This window comes from Ipomoea nil, unplaced genomic scaffold (genome assembly GCF_001879475.1).
Source record: "Ipomoea nil cultivar Tokyo-kokei standard unplaced genomic scaffold, Asagao_1.1 scaffold2848, whole genome shotgun sequence".
In the NCBI taxonomy this organism is placed as follows: Eukaryota; Viridiplantae; Streptophyta; class Magnoliopsida; order Solanales; family Convolvulaceae; genus Ipomoea; species Ipomoea nil.
In genome coordinates, this window is record NW_017619276.1 from 2,022,501 (window position 1) to 2,040,153 (window position 17,653).

At 37.0% G+C, this 17,653-nt stretch overlaps 2 protein-coding genes and 1 non-coding gene across 3 annotated transcripts; 1 reads left to right on the forward strand and 2 right to left on the reverse strand.

Moving 5' to 3' along the window:
* The first annotated feature begins 1,308 nt into the window (after positions 1-1,308).
* Positions 1,309-2,123, forward strand: LOC109160519. The gene is made up of 2 exons (XM_019308805.1): positions 1,309-1,334; positions 1,496-2,123. The coding sequence occupies exons 1-2, from the start codon at positions 1,309-1,311 to the stop codon at positions 2,121-2,123; spliced, it is 654 nt and encodes a 217-aa protein (XP_019164350.1).
* Positions 2,124-4,767: 2,644 nt separating this feature from the next.
* On the reverse strand, positions 4,768-7,749 carry LOC109160550. The gene is made up of 3 exons (XM_019308841.1): positions 6,949-7,749; positions 5,773-6,213; positions 4,768-5,413 (listed from the first exon to the last, which is right to left on the reverse strand). Exons 2-3 carry the CDS (start codon positions 6,196-6,198, stop codon positions 4,973-4,975), a joined length of 867 nt encoding a protein of 288 aa, XP_019164386.1. The 5' UTR covers positions 6,199-6,213; positions 6,949-7,749; the 3' UTR covers positions 4,768-4,972.
* A 2,110-nt stretch (positions 7,750-9,859) lies between these two features.
* TRNAW-CCA lies at positions 9,860-9,931 on the reverse strand. The gene has a single exon. It is a non-coding gene; the product is annotated as a tRNA-Trp (tRNA).
* Between the last annotated feature and the right edge of the window lie 7,722 nt (positions 9,932-17,653).

Consider the following 17,653-nt stretch of genomic DNA (forward strand, 5'->3'; position numbering starts at 1 on the left):
ATTTACATTCCTAATTTCTAAGGACTTGATTTATGTATGGAGTTATAGTCCTATAACTTATAGGAATTAAGGCGGGTCTATTTGACTATTGTAAAATTATTATATATTAAAAGTAAAAAATTACTCATATTCCTATTATAATGCATATACACAAATTTGTATTCACAATGGAGGAATTCGATCTCAGTAATCATTAATTTGAAGTGTGTTATTTGTGCATTTTGACATCCTCCATTTTTTTATTCTTCATAATAAAAGGATGAAAGTATGTAAGTTAAATATTTTAATCCTTTAATTTTATTCAAAATTTTAAAATTTCTTGTACGTAAGTTATTAAATAACTAACCCTAGTTAGGGATTTTTTGATAGGTGAATAACAGTCTAATTTCTTGTATTTTGATGCTACAATTGCAATATCAAATAGTCTTGACTAATTTTATTATGTTGTTTATGATCAAGTATATTGTAAGAAAGACTTTGGTGACTGATTTTACATCTAAATATGCTTGAAGAAGAGGAAGAAGGTCACTTTTCAAGTAAAAATTTGAATGATAATTTTTTTTATAGATTATTATATATTTTGGTACAATATAATATATCTTCATTTGATTATAGTACGTATATTTCTGTTACTTAAAATAATATCAATTAGCCATTCTATCCTTCTATTTTTTGTTTATACTTTTCCTAATATAATTTTATTTTAACTTTTTAAGTAATCAATTTCAATACTAATATATTATGAATCTACAGCTTAGAAATTATGGATCTATCCTGTTAACAACAAATGAAAAACAAAATTATGAATCTACATTTTCAAACAAAAAAATAATAATAATTATGAATCAGTATAGAAATTATGGATCTACCCATGTGTTCACCATGCGCATGGTGAACACGTTTCCACAGCATAACTATTGTTTTTAATGTGTATGGGCTTAATTTGAAGTTCATAATATGGCCCCTAAACCATATAATAGGAAATTATACGTGTATGGTTGTTTTACATTTTGTTTCATACTCAAAAAATATGTCTTTATGTTGCTCTTATATTTGAACTTTACTTATTGCTTATTAATATTTTATTTCATTTCATTTGTTTAGAAAATTGCACTCCTACATGCAATAAAAAGAAAATTGCTATGGTGTTTTTCAATTCAAAAGTTGCTATCTACTCCATTGAGTGTGTTGACTATACTTTAATTGTAGAATATGAAGCCAACATCTTGAATATGAAGCCAACAACCATTCAAAACACATATGATACATCCTCATTTAGAGAAGAAAATTGCAAGACATTTAAGATGAATGGTACGAGTAAACCAGTTTTCGTTGTGAGCAATGGTGAGCTTACATTAGCATTTACAAATATATATGGTGAACTTCAAAGTTCAAATCATGAAAAACTTACCATCTATATTATAATTTTTTATATCAAGAGCTTAGTATGTTATTTACATTCTATTGCAATTTACTATCTTATAATTCTGTGTAGGAAAGAGGACAATAAAGCTAAAATACATGTCGAGGTTGTTGCTGACATTAAAGAAGTTCTCAATGAAAATAACGTGTTAGTCAAGTCATTCCGCAATTCTAAATCCGAGATCCATGTTAATCCACAAGAAGAGATTAAAATGAGACTAATTGGTAAAAGAAGTAAAGATGCAAGAACGTATAACCTATCAACAGTCTCAGAGGTTGCATCCCTTATTGTTGGCGATCTAGATCCAACTATAGGTGAGCTTGATATCTTGGTAGAGTCTAAATGTGGTCTTCTGAAAAGGCTAAGTGAATTGAACCCGGCTTACTTGCCATTACAATATTCACTTTTATTCCCATATAAAGAAGATGAATATATATATATGGAGGATATTCAATTTGCTGGACAGCATGCAAACAAACAAGGTGGTAGACATCATATATCACCCAGAGAGTACTTCGCTTTTTGTATGTATGAAAGGACAAGTGAGATTTCAACTCTATTGTATGCTAGAAGATTATACCAGCAGTTCTTGGTTGATGCATACACAATGGTGGAATATGGAAGGCTTATTTTCATAAGGACCAACCAAAAAGCTTTGAGATGTACTGTGAAGCTTACAAAGGGTTGTCAGACGCGTTGATGCAAGGAGAGATTGAACCTAGCACGCAAGAAAATCATATAATTTTGCCATCAAGTTTTTGGTTGTTATAATATTGTGTTTCCATGGCTTACCCTTGATGTCCTAAATGTGGTGCTCTCTCGTCCTTTTAATTGCAGGGAAAATTATGCAGCTATAGCAATAACTACATGCCACTGATGTTGTTAGCAAGATCATAGTATGGCTATTGAGTTGGAATGAAGTAATTAATCTTATCTGATCTTCTATATATTTATTTATTTATTGCATTGCATTGCTTGCTTGCTACAATAATTAGCGAGCTGAGCTCTTTGTTGCTCATATTCTGATCTGCAGGTTGGAATGAGGAACACGTATAAGAGTTGTTGGCATGACAATTGGCAAAGGCTTCTAGCCGGGATCATCCATCCTAACATGGCGACAATTCTTGGTATACGTCATTTAATTTTGTCTCCTAATTCTGCTCTGAAAATAGTATTTGTTTCTTTTACTCGTTGCTACTATACATTTGCAAATATTAAATTTCAAGTTGTTATTACTGATGCCTCAGTTACAAGTGATGTTTGAAGATGAATGGTACAGGTTTTCTGTTAACCTGGCAAAGTGTTAACCAAATTACTCTAAGTAACAGTGTTGCCTTATCTACTTTAACTTAGCAAATTAAAGGAAAAAATACCAGCTCAGTTAATAGTCTTATTTAAACTGCAAGCTTAATTTTTAATTCTCTACATGTCTATAATTTTCTAGTGATAAATATATTTATGAATGAATTAATAGGGAACTTAGGATGGTATAAACTGTTAATTAGATTCCAGGAGGTGTTATATTACTGCTGCAATTGGTTTTAAAGCTGCTGGGATGTATGGTGGATTGCCTGCACTTGTGATGTAGATGCCAATTCTGCCTCAAAGTGCCCAATCTCAATTTGATTGGTTTATTTATTATTTTATTTTTAATATAAGACGTTCTTAACAATTCACGATGCCTTCAGGTTGCTACATATGCAAATATTTCAGGTTGTTACTATTGATGCCTCAGTTACAAGTGATGTTTGGAGATGAATGGTACAGGTTTCTGTAAACCGATTTTCGTTCAAATTACTGTAACAGTATTGCCTTAATAATACCAGTAAGATTATATTTGGTGCTCTTCTATGGCCCAGTTAATAATCTTATTTAAACTGCAAGCTTAATTTTTAATTTAATTCTCTAAAAGTCTACAATTTTCTAGCGATAAAGATATTTGTTTTGATCAAATTTTATCTTGTTTTACCTAAGCCGTATTATGATTACTTCCATTCATTAACTGTATAAAACATTCTAAACCTCTCAGGTACCGGTAAGATCTCTACTTTGAATAGCTAGCTCAGAGGTAAACATTCTAAAATTGCACGTTTAGTTGCATCTTCTTCACTTACCAAGGCATATATGCAGTTCTGACATATTCCCAACTGATTTCCGCTCTCTATTCAAAGCCTCCTCAGGCAGGGATCCAAATTGCTTGTGCTGCTGGCTGTGAGGGAATTCCTTTCAAGTTTCAACCCAAATAAACTTGGAATATCACTAGGAGATATTCTGCTTATGCATTTGATAGGTAACAGCAATTACTCGACTCCTTGATCGATATCTGGAAACATGCATCCGAGAGCACCATACACATCCATTGCTTGTATATTCTTTTTTGAATTACGATGGGAGAAGACTTGGCCTTTAGGCTTTGCGTGACTTAAGTTTCCACTATGCTATCATTGTCTTTTGCTCATCCATCTTCAACTTTCTTTCAATCATCAATGATCTTTTAATTTTAAACTTGCAGCTTTGCAGCCAGTAATTATATGAGGAAGGCTGGGGAAACTCATGGTTCAATTCCCATACCCAGCAGGAAGTGGAGTTGCATGGGGCTGCGACTTAATTGAGTTATGATTATGTGAAGATAAACGCGGAGTACACAATGTGAATGTAAATCTACTACTATACAAAGGTTCTCCATCATGGCTCACCCTTGGTGCTCCAGCTCCTAGCAATCCATACAAACTGCGCTTGTCATATGTGTACACTAGGTCTCGGATCAGATAATTTTAAAGCCTAGCTTGCATCTTCTGTATTCTTGGTTTCTATACATTATCATAGTTTATCTCATTTTCCCCACTTCTGTTCAATAAACTGAGGATAATGAAAGCTCTTCACGAGGGTGTTTGTAGTCCTTGCTTCCATGGATTGATGTAGATTTCGTGACCTCAAAGGCAGGTTTTTTCATGTTGTTCATGGTTGTATCACTGCTCCCTTTTCTAATTAGCCACCACTTTAACTAACCTCTCCAAAATGCATCCTTAGTAGACTTAGATTTAGTGATGCACAAGTAAAGCTATCATAACGAGGCTCATTGGGTTAGCTCGTCCTGCCTCGCAATAAGGACACTTTCAACAGTTGTATGTGCAGGTGGGGCGGAGATTGTAGAAGAGGAGACAGCAGTGGCAGACAGTTGCTATGGCCTATGGGTAATACACTAATACTGCTGCTTGAAGTAGAGAAGATCAGAGTTCTGATATTTGTAGGTTCCATTGTGATCTCCACTGATAAGTATATACTTCTAGAGAGAGAAACAGCATAAAAGTACACAGAAAATTGAACACTAAAAAAGGAAGAAATATATGAAGTAGCAAAATTATTTAGAGAGCCTCAATGTTGTTATTATTTGGTTACAACCATAAAACAAAACACACAAAACTCGGGAGTTATTCCAGTGATCACAAAAAGTTGTGACAACAAATTCTTATTTATTTACAAAAATGATGAGTGGGGATGAAGTGAAGAGATACTTCTGATGGGAGGGAGGGGTTCTCAGTCCTCACCTCACGTAGCCTCTGCAACTGCAAAGTGCAACTTGGGGACAGATTTCTTCAGAAAACTACTTCCACAGAACGCCGCAGGGGGGCTGCCAATATCAAAATCCACAATGCTGGTCTGGACCTCACTGGAGGCGACCAATATGCTGGTGCTGCTTTCATCCAACAGTGGGAAATCCCTCTTAGAATTGGAGCTACTCCCGTGTTTCCGAACTTGTTTCTTGTCTTTGGCCTTGCTGCCCCGAGAAGATTTGGCACTGTTCTTCTGTTTGTTCTTTCCTTTCTTCTTGCCATCACTCCTGTGCCGAGGTCTGTTCTTTGGCACATGAGACACTGATGTTGGAATTGGATCATATACATCGGGAGCCCATTTCACACTGAGCTTCTTGGGTGGTGTTCCCAGCTTTTCACGGCTACCTTTCATGGCAGATATGAACTTCAAAGGAGTCTGCAAGATAATGAATCATGAAGCACAAAGGTAGAGAAAGACTGTTGAAAATGAAGGAAAAAATCTGAAAACAAGAACAACTCCAATCCAGAAATAGCATTCTAGTGCCAGAAAGAAATTGAAACATAGTTATGGAGCATTATTTACTTTCAATAAGTCCTATGATGACCATTAGACTGTAATAAATAATAATATAAACATATACATACTCCTACACCGACAAGCCTAAGGTAAATAGAACACTGACCTTCTAAAACAACTACTCTGTTAATCAAATTCCTTGTATCCCTTTGTAAGTATAATATGGAGACACTACCAAAAAAAATGTAAAAAGCACCACAGAGACAGTTAGATCTTACAGGCAAGGATTTAGAATGTGAAAGCAGACGATTAGCAGAACTTTCATCATCATTAAGCACGCCAATATCTGCAGTTACATCATCATTTCGCTCCTCTTTCCTGCCAATGAATTCACTGGGAGATTTACTCTTACTGGAGCATGGAAATGTTGCAAACTTGATCAGACACTTCTCTGTATCCAAATTGCTTGACTGACTGTAATGGTTATTTTCTGACCCATCATCTTTATAAGACTTCGGTTTTATCTCATCACTTGATTCCTCGTCCTCCTTAATACTTAGGAACTTAGTCAAATGGTCCCTAATATCACTTGCATCAAAATCTTCAAGAGAGTCGTAAGCACAGTGGTTAAGATCCTTCACTAAGTTGCCAGAGAAACTTAGATTTTCAGAAACAAACTTCATACTAGAAGCAGTGTTGTCCATCAATCAGAAACAGACCTGAGAGAGGTAATGAACTGACTTCAAGTAATGGCAATGTTGAGAAGATAGTAATAACTCAAGTAACTGAATTTCAATAAATATGACAGTTGACTAAGCTATAGGATAAAATTCAATTACATCCAAATTAGAAGAAATAAATGGTAGATAAGAAGAATAGAATCACTGAGAAGAAAGATGGACAAACACAGGCCAAGACTTGTATTCTGCAATTCACAAGTGTTTATGCACATACATATCCATAAAAGGTCCACTATGGTCAAAGCCAAAAATACCTGAGAGCTCAGCTTGTCACAACTTGCAGCCTGATTCAATTTCTATTTGGAGTAATAGTCTAATTGTAATTCGTAAGCTTAAAATCATCAAACCCAAATGTGTCAAACAGCTCTTGACAAGTAAATAGAGCTATACTTGAATACAATAAACCAAAGCTCACTATGGAAAGAGCTTTGCATGCAATTTCCATTTGCCTGTCAAAGGATGGACACTTTGTAATTCTACAACTTACATCTGGAATAAGGACACAAGATAAATGCAATCTCAATTTAGCTTGCAATCTCAATTTAGCTGTCAAAGGATATACAATTTAAATGGCTACAACTTGCATACAGAATTAAGGGCATACAGAAAACATAAATATAATTTAGATACTATTCCATTTAGATGTCAAAGGAACAGAGCACCATTAATGTATGATGTAAATAAATTCCACTGTAAATATCTAAGAAAAGATACCTTCTGAAGAGCCTTGTCAAAATCCTCTATAAACCCTTCAAACACAATCACGAAAACAGATCGGATTATCAGAGTAACCGATCTTTTGGAGAATGAACCTTGGAAAAATCCTCTATAAACCCCTCAATCACAACCACAAAATCGACCTGATTATCAGCAGAATATATCTTTCGAAGAATGAACCTTGTCAAAATCCCCAATAAACTCCTTAACCACGAATCACAAAGAAGACCTTATTATCAAGGGAATGATCCTTTGAAGAATAAATCCAGCAATCACAAAATCAACCCGATTAACGATCAAAAGCGAAGACCGACCATATTTTCCGAGAAAAAAAGAAGCAGCTAAACCGTCCTACCGTAGCATCTAGAAGGGACAAGGACAACGTAAAGGAGGAAGAGAAAGATAACCAAGGAGAAAGCAAATGTTAACTAATACTACTACACCGAGGTTTCAGACGATGAAAACACAAGACGCCATAGAAGCAGGTAGCATACGGACTGATGACGAGCAGATCGAGCAAGAAAGAAGGCACCGACATCGTTTGATTCGATGCTCTTCGATTTGATACTGTTTTCCCCTAAACCCTAAAAATCAAAAGCTTACCACTCTCAAACCGATCGGCGAAGATGTAAATCCGGATGTGAAGAAATGGATTGTTGAATTTCGTGAAACTGAGGAATAAATACTGATTGAAACAGAGATCGCGATTACATCGGCGTGGAAATGGAACGAATCATGAGACTTGAAGACGAAGAAATTGGATCGAGCAGAAATGCATTTTACTCGGAGTCGGAGTTGACGTTGAATTTATATATCCAATTCATAGATAGATAGATTAGATAGGAGTGAAAAGACAGAAAAGTGCAGAATTCGAGAGAGAAATACAAAAATGTGCAAAGTGTGAAGACTTGTGGCAATATTAAAAATTTATTATAAAATACTTGTAATGTTTATAATATCATTAATATCCACAATGACAAGATTAAATGAGAAGAAGGTCTACCGGTAAAATGTGAAAATTGATTATAGTTGTCCATTAGTGTTTATGAATGGTTAAAGATTTTATTAAAAAAAAAAATTATTTTAAACTTTTAAGTTTGTAACATTTATAAAAGGGTAATTCTATTTGCCATCCAATTTGCTATTTATACCACTCCTTTAATAGGTATAATAACTTTATAGGTTGTGTAAATAGAAAAGTCCACAATCATTAAATGTGGTCAAATATTAATATTTATTATTCTTTTTTTTTTTAACAATCAAAATATTAACTTTTTTTTTTTAAAAAAAAAGATGAATATGTCACCTTCTCTAGTGAGAAGGTGACCCAATGGGCTGTCTTGTCACCGGAGAAGGCAACCCAGTTTAAAAAAAAAAAAAAAAAATCTCGTCACCTTCTCACCAGGGGCTGCCTTCTCACCGGAGAAGGCAACTGGGCAAAGCTACCTGGGTCGCCTTCTCACTGGAGAAGGTGACCCACTAGGCTGTCTTCTCACGGGAGAAGGCGGGGGTTCAGTTTTTTTTTTTTTTTTAATATTTTAATTAATTAAATTTTGAATTAAAAAATTATTAATTGCAAGTTTGACCAAGGTTGTGCAAATAGCAAATTGAACCCCATTTGGCTATTTACACCATCTATGTAATTATTAAAAAATTTCACATTTTTACAATTTCAAGATACTTTGGCTCTGTTTGGCAAACTTAACCGAAAAGCTATACGTTAGGAACTAAAAGCTGAAAAGGAGTTGAAAGTTTTAAAGATATAAGCTCGGAGCTGAAAACTGAAAAGTTGTTAAGATTGAATGTGTTTGGTAAAATTAGCTTTTTGATAAGCTGATAGGTGTAAAAAGACTAAAAATGACATCTTCATAGAATTTAAATTAATTTGTTTACATATTAAAATTTAACATTTTGTCTTTTAAAAAATTTAACATTCTGAAATAAAACTATTAACATAATCATGATCTAGCATATCATAATGAAGTAGCAATATTGTTGCAAAATCTCATAATAATAATAATAATAATAATAATAATAATAATAATAATAATAATAATAATAATAATAATAATAATAATAATAATAATAATAATATTTGCAGTGAAAGTTGCAGATAAAGAAGAAGAGAAAAATGTTTTAATTGGGAAGGATAAATTATGTCATTTCTTTAAAATAATAAGGATAAAAATGGAAAAAAAAAGTTAGGAAGCTAGGAGCTTATTTTGAAACGTTACCTTCCAAAATAAGCTACATTACCAAACAAATTTTGAAAACATTGTCAAACAGAGCTTATAGCTTATTAGTAGCTTAAAATAAGGTATAACCTTTGCCAAACAGAGCCTTTATACCCACTTTTAGTCAAAGGGTGATGCAAATAGATGGATAGATCATATTAGTCCTCACTTTTTATATAAGAGAATGTCCCAAGTCAACTACTTTTCGAGTTAGTTAATACCTGCACACTAAGGTTTGAACCTGAGACCTCAGATTTAAGATGCAATAGCTATATAGCTTGACCATGAGTCATTTGGCATTTAAAAGTCAGCTATTAGTACATCAAATTTTTATCAAAATATTTTCAAGTTTTGAACATGACCATTTAATTTCCTCGTTGTGATGTTTTCCCCTAATCTCCTCTTTGTTCTCGTATGTGTCTTTCCATTCTCTTTATATCATTAATCTTATAAAAAAATTAAAATATTATCTTCCAAAATACTTAAAATTGTTCCAATCTTTAATCCGACCCAACCAAAAGTAAAGTATTTACACATAAGATTCGTATCAAATATTTTCATTGTCCAAATCGAAGCCAAACAAAAACTTGTCCTGTTTACTGTGCATCCAGGATTGAACCCGACGTGAATTGGTTGATGAGTTGAAAAAATATAAAATGTGGCGAATTCAGGATTGAACCCGACGTGAATCGAACACGCAACCTTTTGATCTGGAGTAAAACGCACTACCATTGCGCCACGGATCCACAAGCGTTTATTTTGATCTTAGACTATAAAATTCTGCTATTAGTTATACATACGTATTTAATCAAACATATGTGGGCGACGTTCCATCTATTTACCTACAATTAATAGCTCAATTTCATAGTAACTAGAAACCTACTAAAAATTTTTAATCTCCTAAAAATGTTGTTAACTAATATTATTAATAATTTCCTTTATATAACCTGCTTGGTTGGCGTAAGTGACTATACACTCTTGTCCCTTGAGAGAGATCGAGAGATCGAGAGTTCAAACCCCCTCTCGTATGGATAAACCAATATGGCCAGCACTTTGTCCCTTAATTGGACCGACCCAGTGCGTACAGGCTTAAAGGGGCAAATTATATCATGCACCGCGCGTCCTTTTGTTAAATGAAAAGAAACGGTGTTTGTTTTCCGCCGTTTCGCACCCTTTCGCAAAAAGTGACCCTGTTATTCAGTGTCATTTTGTATACACTGCCGTTTCAGTTCAACACAACTACAGTTTCATTTCGATATAACTATAGTTTCATTCGATATTTATAGACTCAAATATGTGAAAATGTTATTTAATTTAATTTTATATACACTATAGTTTCATTAAAACACAACTACATGATCATTTTGATATAATTACAGCTTCATTGTACAATATACACTCAAATATGTGAAATGTTATTCAGTTTCATTTTATATACACAGCAGTTTCATTTCACTATAACTACAGTATCATTTTGATATAACTGCAGTGTCGGTTTAGATATACTGTAGTGTCAGTTGGTGTTTAATACACCAAACAAGCGGACTCCGTTAACTATAATGGCGGGCCGTTTCCTTACTTAAAGAAACGACGCCGTTTTTTACCGCGGTGCACATGCACCGCCGTCTATGATATAACGACTGCTTAAAGGTGTCTCTTACTAGGGGTGAGCATTGGTCGGTTACGGTCAATAACTGACGCCTCTTTTTTAATCCACGTAACCCACTGAAACTGACCGACTATATGCACCTAATCGATAGAAACTAAATATGTCAGTTTCGATCGGTTATTTCGGTAACCGAAAAACTGATATTATTTACCCTCCACAATAAATAAAAATGTAAAATTATAAATAGTAAATAAATGGACAGTGGACAATCAACACTGGAATTCAACAGACACTTCACAATTCAAACTAAGGTTATGTTTGGCAAACCTAGCTGAAAAGGTAGCTGAAAGCTTACAAGGAGCTGAAAGCTGAAAAGCTATAACCATTTTGATGCTAGGAAAACCCCCGAGGAAAGAAATGAGTTAGCGGTTGAGCTCGAGATTCCTGTGGGGAAGTTGAACCTCGCGGTTCAGAGTTTAGGAGGTGATGTGGGTGATGATGAAGAAGAAGGCCATGAAGAGGAGGACGCGGACGTTGGAGCAGCTGCCGAGGTTGAGGAAAGTGATCTGGAGAGTGAAGAGAACCGGAGGAGGAGAGAAGTGCGAACCAAGAGAGAGCACGATGCTATGTAGCACGAGGAGCGTGTGGTCACCCTTCTATGCCAACAAAACCGGATGATCGAAGAGGGTTTTGCTTTCATGAAGACGCAGTTTGTTGCAGTTCATCAAAGGTTGGATCAGATAGAGACCAGCTCAAGCCAAAGAGGAGAGGCTGAGGAGTCTGATGAAGACACCGAGGAATCAGAGAGCGAGTTGTTCTAGTGCGGTGTTGTGGTAACCCCGTTTTCCTTTCCTCGTGTTGTTACCGTTTGCTTGTTGCCTTGTTGTTTGCCTTGTGAGTTCGTTCTTGTTTGCTTGTTGTGTTGAGTAGTTAGCTTTGTGGGTTGTACTAGGAATTAGTGGTTTAGAACCTTTGGTGTTGGTTAGAAGTTTTGTGGTTGTGTTTGGTTTAGTGTTCGTTATGCGCAAAGAACTCTATTGGTTATTTCTTTCAACGTCTCAATGCTATGACTTCTTGCTTGTTTTGGTACCTTTTGAACCCTTTAAGTTTTGACCAAAAGGGGTATTCTTGACACTCTTGTCACATTGTTGTTTCTTTTTACCATTTTGCCTTGATTCGTCTTACCCAAGCTTCGGGGACGAAGCTTCTTTTAAGGGGGAGAGGATGTGACACCCTGCAAATCCAAATTCTATTTAGGGATTAATTAAGTAATTAATCCTAATCTAATTGGTAATTTATTCTTTAAATTCCTGAAAATTCAATAGTCGGGAACTAGTAATTGACTAGTCAACCCAAGTCAATGAGTTGTACTCTAAGCTTTGTGAATAGTTCCCTTGTTCCCTTACACTTTTCCATCTTAGTAAGGGTAGTGAAGACATTTCACCTCATGATTGTATTCCAAGCTAACCTAGAAGACATCTTTCATTCTTTCCCTAACACTTTCAAAACAAAAGCTCTTCCTTCTATCTAGAAATTTAGCTAGCTTTTCCTTCAAGCTAAGTTTGGGTATTCCAAGATCTTCAAAGTTTGTCTCCAAGATTCCACCTTTCTTACTCTTGAACATCTAGGAGGATAAGATCTATGGTCCTTTTGTATTTTTAGTGCTTTCTAAGTTATCTTTTTCTAAAGATGAAATCTTTATGGTCTTTTGGTGTGTTCTTGAAGTTGGGGTTGAAGTAGAACCTTGTTAGGAGCTTGAAAATGTGTATTAAGTGAAGGTTTTGTCTACAAAAGGTAACCCATGTTTTACAAAATCTATTTTACTTACCTATATGATGATTTCTTGGATTCTACTTGTGGTTTTGCTATGAAATGTGGGTTTTGATGCATTGTCTTGTGAGAATGCATATCTAGAGCTTGTTATTAGGGTTCTTGTATGCCATTGCTTGGCTACTCCTATGATTCAAGTCATTTTGTTGTATTTGGTGATATTTTGGGTGTTTTGGACTTGAATTTGAGCTTGGTGTTGAAAATCCCCGAAGGGATATTTTGGTACAGGGTAGTGTACCCGCGGGCGGAACAGCAGACAGAGCTCCACCCGCCGCCCCACCCGCGGGGTACACACCTCGTGGGACATGGTTCCCGCGGGCGGAACCACGGGTGGGGGCCCACCCGTGGCTCTACCCGCGGGGTACAATGTGGGCTTGTGTGGGGATTTGTTCCCCGTGATTCTTTTGGCTCGGTAATCGATGTTTTGAGTTCCCAATGTTCTTTTGTGGAACTATTTGAGTGTCTTCTTGATGTTTCGTATGTCTAGCACTATATGGTAGGAACCCATGTAGGTTTTGGTGTCTTGAATCGTGCTAAGTGTTCAACCTTGTGATTCGTTGAACCATGATGAGTTTTGTATGTTCTTCGGAACTATGTTTTGTTTACCCGTTTGATAAGCATGCTAGTTCGGTGTTGAAATGCTAGCGTGTGTGGTTTGTTCGTTCATATTGTGGATGATGCCTTGTGTTGATCATCGTTGTTGTCGGATTGTGATCTTTTCCTTGTTGAGTATGGTTTCATATCTTCGTTGTGATCCGTTGATAGATTCCTATGATGGTGTGGTGTGTGTGGCTGTACCTGGATTGCACGATTAATGGTATGGGACATTAGTCACCAAGATACGACAGTGGTCCTCGTGGTGGCCATGACGTGATTATGGAGTTTGTGACCTGTGTGTAAGGTTCACGTATTCTTGGGTGGCTGTGGCCTTGTGTGTGATTGGTACCCTCGTGTACTTTTGTTGGTGGAAATTGTTGGTGGATGGGGACGACGGTCCTCAGAGGAATAAGGTTGAACTTGGATGTACAGGGTTCCTGGAGGTAATGGTTGGAACTAGCTATAAGGTTGGGGGTAGCCATAAGGTTGGAACCGGGCATAAGGAAGGATTATTGTATTCGTGATGTGTGATGTCACGAAGGCATGTGTTGCCTATCCGTTTTTCTCTATTCGTGACGAGTGATGTCACGAAGACATGTGTTGCCAATGTGTGTCTCTTATTCTCTTGTGTTGAGCATGTCGGGTGATATTCTACTGAGTGATGGTAGAATACACCTTGAGCCTTTCTTGTGTTATCGTTGTCACTTCTTGATGTGTCTTGGGATGTGTTCCTTTATCCTTGTTGTGATTGGTATAGAGTCTTTGTGGTCGACTTCTATATTGGACTTTGAACTTATATATATATATAGTATTCCGTTTCGAAAATGATTTTGTATATCTATCTATATATATATGCTATTGACACGTATTGATGTGTTGCCAGCATTATTCGCTGATCGGGCGTCGTCCCATTTACTTATGTGTTTTTCAGGTCCCGAGTAGTGGCGAGCGCGATATAGAGATGACTAGTGTAGTTCCCCCCAGACTCTTTTAGTTATGTTTTGGGCCTGTGTGCCTCTTTTGATAGACTTCTTAGATTGATGTTGATGATGTTGTTGCCTGTGCGTTCACTTAGTGTAGGCGTGGCATAACACTCTCCGTTTTTTCAGTTTTATATATATAGACCTCCGATGTGTTTTGTTTATGATTGTGGTTAGATTATCTTGCATATTTAAGTTTTAAATGGCATGAAAATCGGGGGTGTTACAGTTGGTATCAGATTATTAAAATGGCATGAAAATGGCATGTAACACCCCTGATTTTCATGCCATTTTAAACTTAAATATGCAAGAAATCTAACCACGAAACATAAGCAAAACACAGTGGAAGTCTATATATATATAAAGCCAGAAAACAGAGAGTGTTATGCCACGTCCACGCTAATGTGAATGCACAAGCAAAAACCAACAACATCAACATCAATCTAAGAAGTCTATCAAAAGAGGCACACATGCCCATAACATAACTAAAAGAGTCTAAGGGACTAAACAAGCCATCTCTATATCGCGCTCGCCACTACTCGGGACCTGAAAAACACATAAATAAATGGGACGGCGCCCGATCAGCGAATGATGCTGGTAACCCATCAATACGCGTCAATAGCATATATAAATAGATAGTTTATTGCAAAATCATTTCGAAACGGAATACTGTATCTATCAGTTCAAAGTCAAAGATAGAAGTCAACCACAAAGACTCTATACCACTCACAACAAGGATAAGGGAACACATCCCAAGACATGTCAAGAAGTGACAACAACAACACAAGAAAGGCTCAAGGTGTATTCTACCATCACTCAGTAGAATATATCACCCGACATGCTCAACACAAGAGAATAAAGAGGCATACATTGACAACACATGCCTTCGTGACATCACTCGTCGCGAATAGAGAAACACACATCGGCAACACATGCCTTCATGACATCACACATCACGAATACAATAATCCTTCCTTATGCCCGGTTCAAACCTTATGGCTACCCCCAACCTTATAGCTAGTTCCAACCTTTACCTCCAGGACCCTTGTACATCCAAGTCCAACCTTATTCCTCCGAGGACCGTCGTTCCCATCCACCAACAAACCACCAACAATTCCCACCAATTTCATAGTACACGAAGGTACCGATCACACACATGGCCACAACCACCCAAGAACACGTGAACCTTACACACAGGTCACAAACTCCATAATCACGTCATGGCCACCACGAGGACCACTGTCGTACCTTGGTGACTAATGTCCCATACCACTAATCGTGCAATCCAGGTACAACCACACACACCACACCATCATAGGAATCAATCAACGGATCACAACGAAGATATGAAACCATACTCAACATGGAAAAGGATCACAATGCGACAACAACGATGATCAACACAAGTCATCATCCACAATAGGAAAAAACAAACCACACACGCTAGCATTTAAACATCGAACTAGCATGCATATCAAATGGGTAAACTAAACATAGTTCCGAAGAACACACAAGACTCATCATGGTTCAACGAATCACAAGGTTGAACACTTAGCACTATTCAAGACACCAAAACCTACATGGAATCCTACCATATAGTTCTAGACATACGAAACATCATGAAGACACACAAAAGTCCAACAAAAGAACATCGGGAAGTCAAAACATCAATTACCGAGTCAAAAGAATCACGGGGAACAAATCCCCACACAATCACAATACTGTACCCGCGGGTGGGGCCACGGGTGGACCCCCACCCGTGGTTCCGCCCGCGGGAACTATGTCCCACAAGCCGTGTACCCCGCGGGTGGAGCTCTACCCGCCGTTCCGCCCGCGGGTACACAACCCTGTACCAAATAATCCCTTCGGGATTTTCAACACCAAGCTCAAATTCAAGTCAAAAACACCAAAAATCTCACAAAATACAACAATATGACTTGAATCAATGGAATAACCAAGCAATGGCATACAAGAACCCTAATAACAAGCTCTAGATATGCATTTTCACAAGACAATGCATCAACACTCACATTTCATAGCAAAATCACATGTAAAATCCAAGAAATCATCATATAGGTAATAAAAATAGATTTTGTAAAGCATGGGTTACCTCATTCGCTTATCCAACCAAAACCAACGCCAACATAGGCTCAACTCATAAAGCCAAGCTATCGGGAACCTGTGAATCAAACCGATCTTCGACTATTAACAAAAGTACTAATTAAAACAAATTAAGCTTATAAGGGGTTGGGGGATTTAAACCCTATCCTATCTTAAGATTAACCACACCTCTTACCCACTAAGCTAAGCATCATATTGTTAATTAATAACAATATTAAAACACTAGTAATCAAGCTAATAACCAAAGCTTACTTAACAAAACTATTAACTAAAACAAGGGTGGGAATCAAACCCTAGCCAAACCCATAACCAACCCACAATCTTACCATTAAGCCAAGCAACACCTTAGTGACTTTAATTAACAAACTAACTTAACAACTAAACTAAGCAACCAAGAAACACATTAGCAGATTACCTTCTTCTTCTTCGTTTCTTAATGCAGCCAAGCCGCGGGTGGAAAACGGGTGTTACCACCACCCGTGCTTGCTCTGTAACACCCCCTAAAACCAAGCTATTTAAAGCCTTAAAACATGCAGATAACTTAAACCAAAACACCAAACACAGCGGAAGACTGAAAGATAAGGTATATATAAAACAAGGAAACGGGGTGCTATGCCACGCTCACCCAAGGGTGAACGCACAGGCTAAATCTGCATTGTTTAAATCTACAACCATCCAACGGAGTTCTACGTCTATATTGGCTCACAGGCCACAAAACAAAAATGGGAAACTATGCTAGCAGGCTCTAGACCGCGCACTCGTCTAAGCATCACCTGAAAGAAGAATATAAAACATGGAACGACGCCCGGTCAGCGAATAATGCTGGTAACCCACCAATACATGTGAAATATCATACATAGGTAAGATATAGGTTTGTAAAGCCATTTTCGAAACGGAATACATATATATAAGTCAAAAACCAAGAGTTATAGTCAACCCAAGACTCACGCTCTCAACAAGAACACGGGAACACATCCCAAGACTACAAGGAACAACAACGACTCACAAGAAGTCTCGAGGTATAATCTATCATCACACAATAGATTAACACCCGACATGCATAACTCAAAGGAATAAGGACACATCGAATGGTAACAAATGCCAAGGCAACACATGCCTTTGTGACTACACACGTCACAAGAAGAGAACTCACAACAACGGCTACACAAGCCCTCGTGACATCACCCATCACGAGTTGATATGCCTTCCTTATGCCCTGTTCCAACCTTATGGCTACCCCCAACCTTATATCTAGTTTCAACCTTTACCTCCATGACCCCTGTATACCAAGTCCAACTTTATTCCCCCGGGAACCGTCGTTCCCCCTCCAA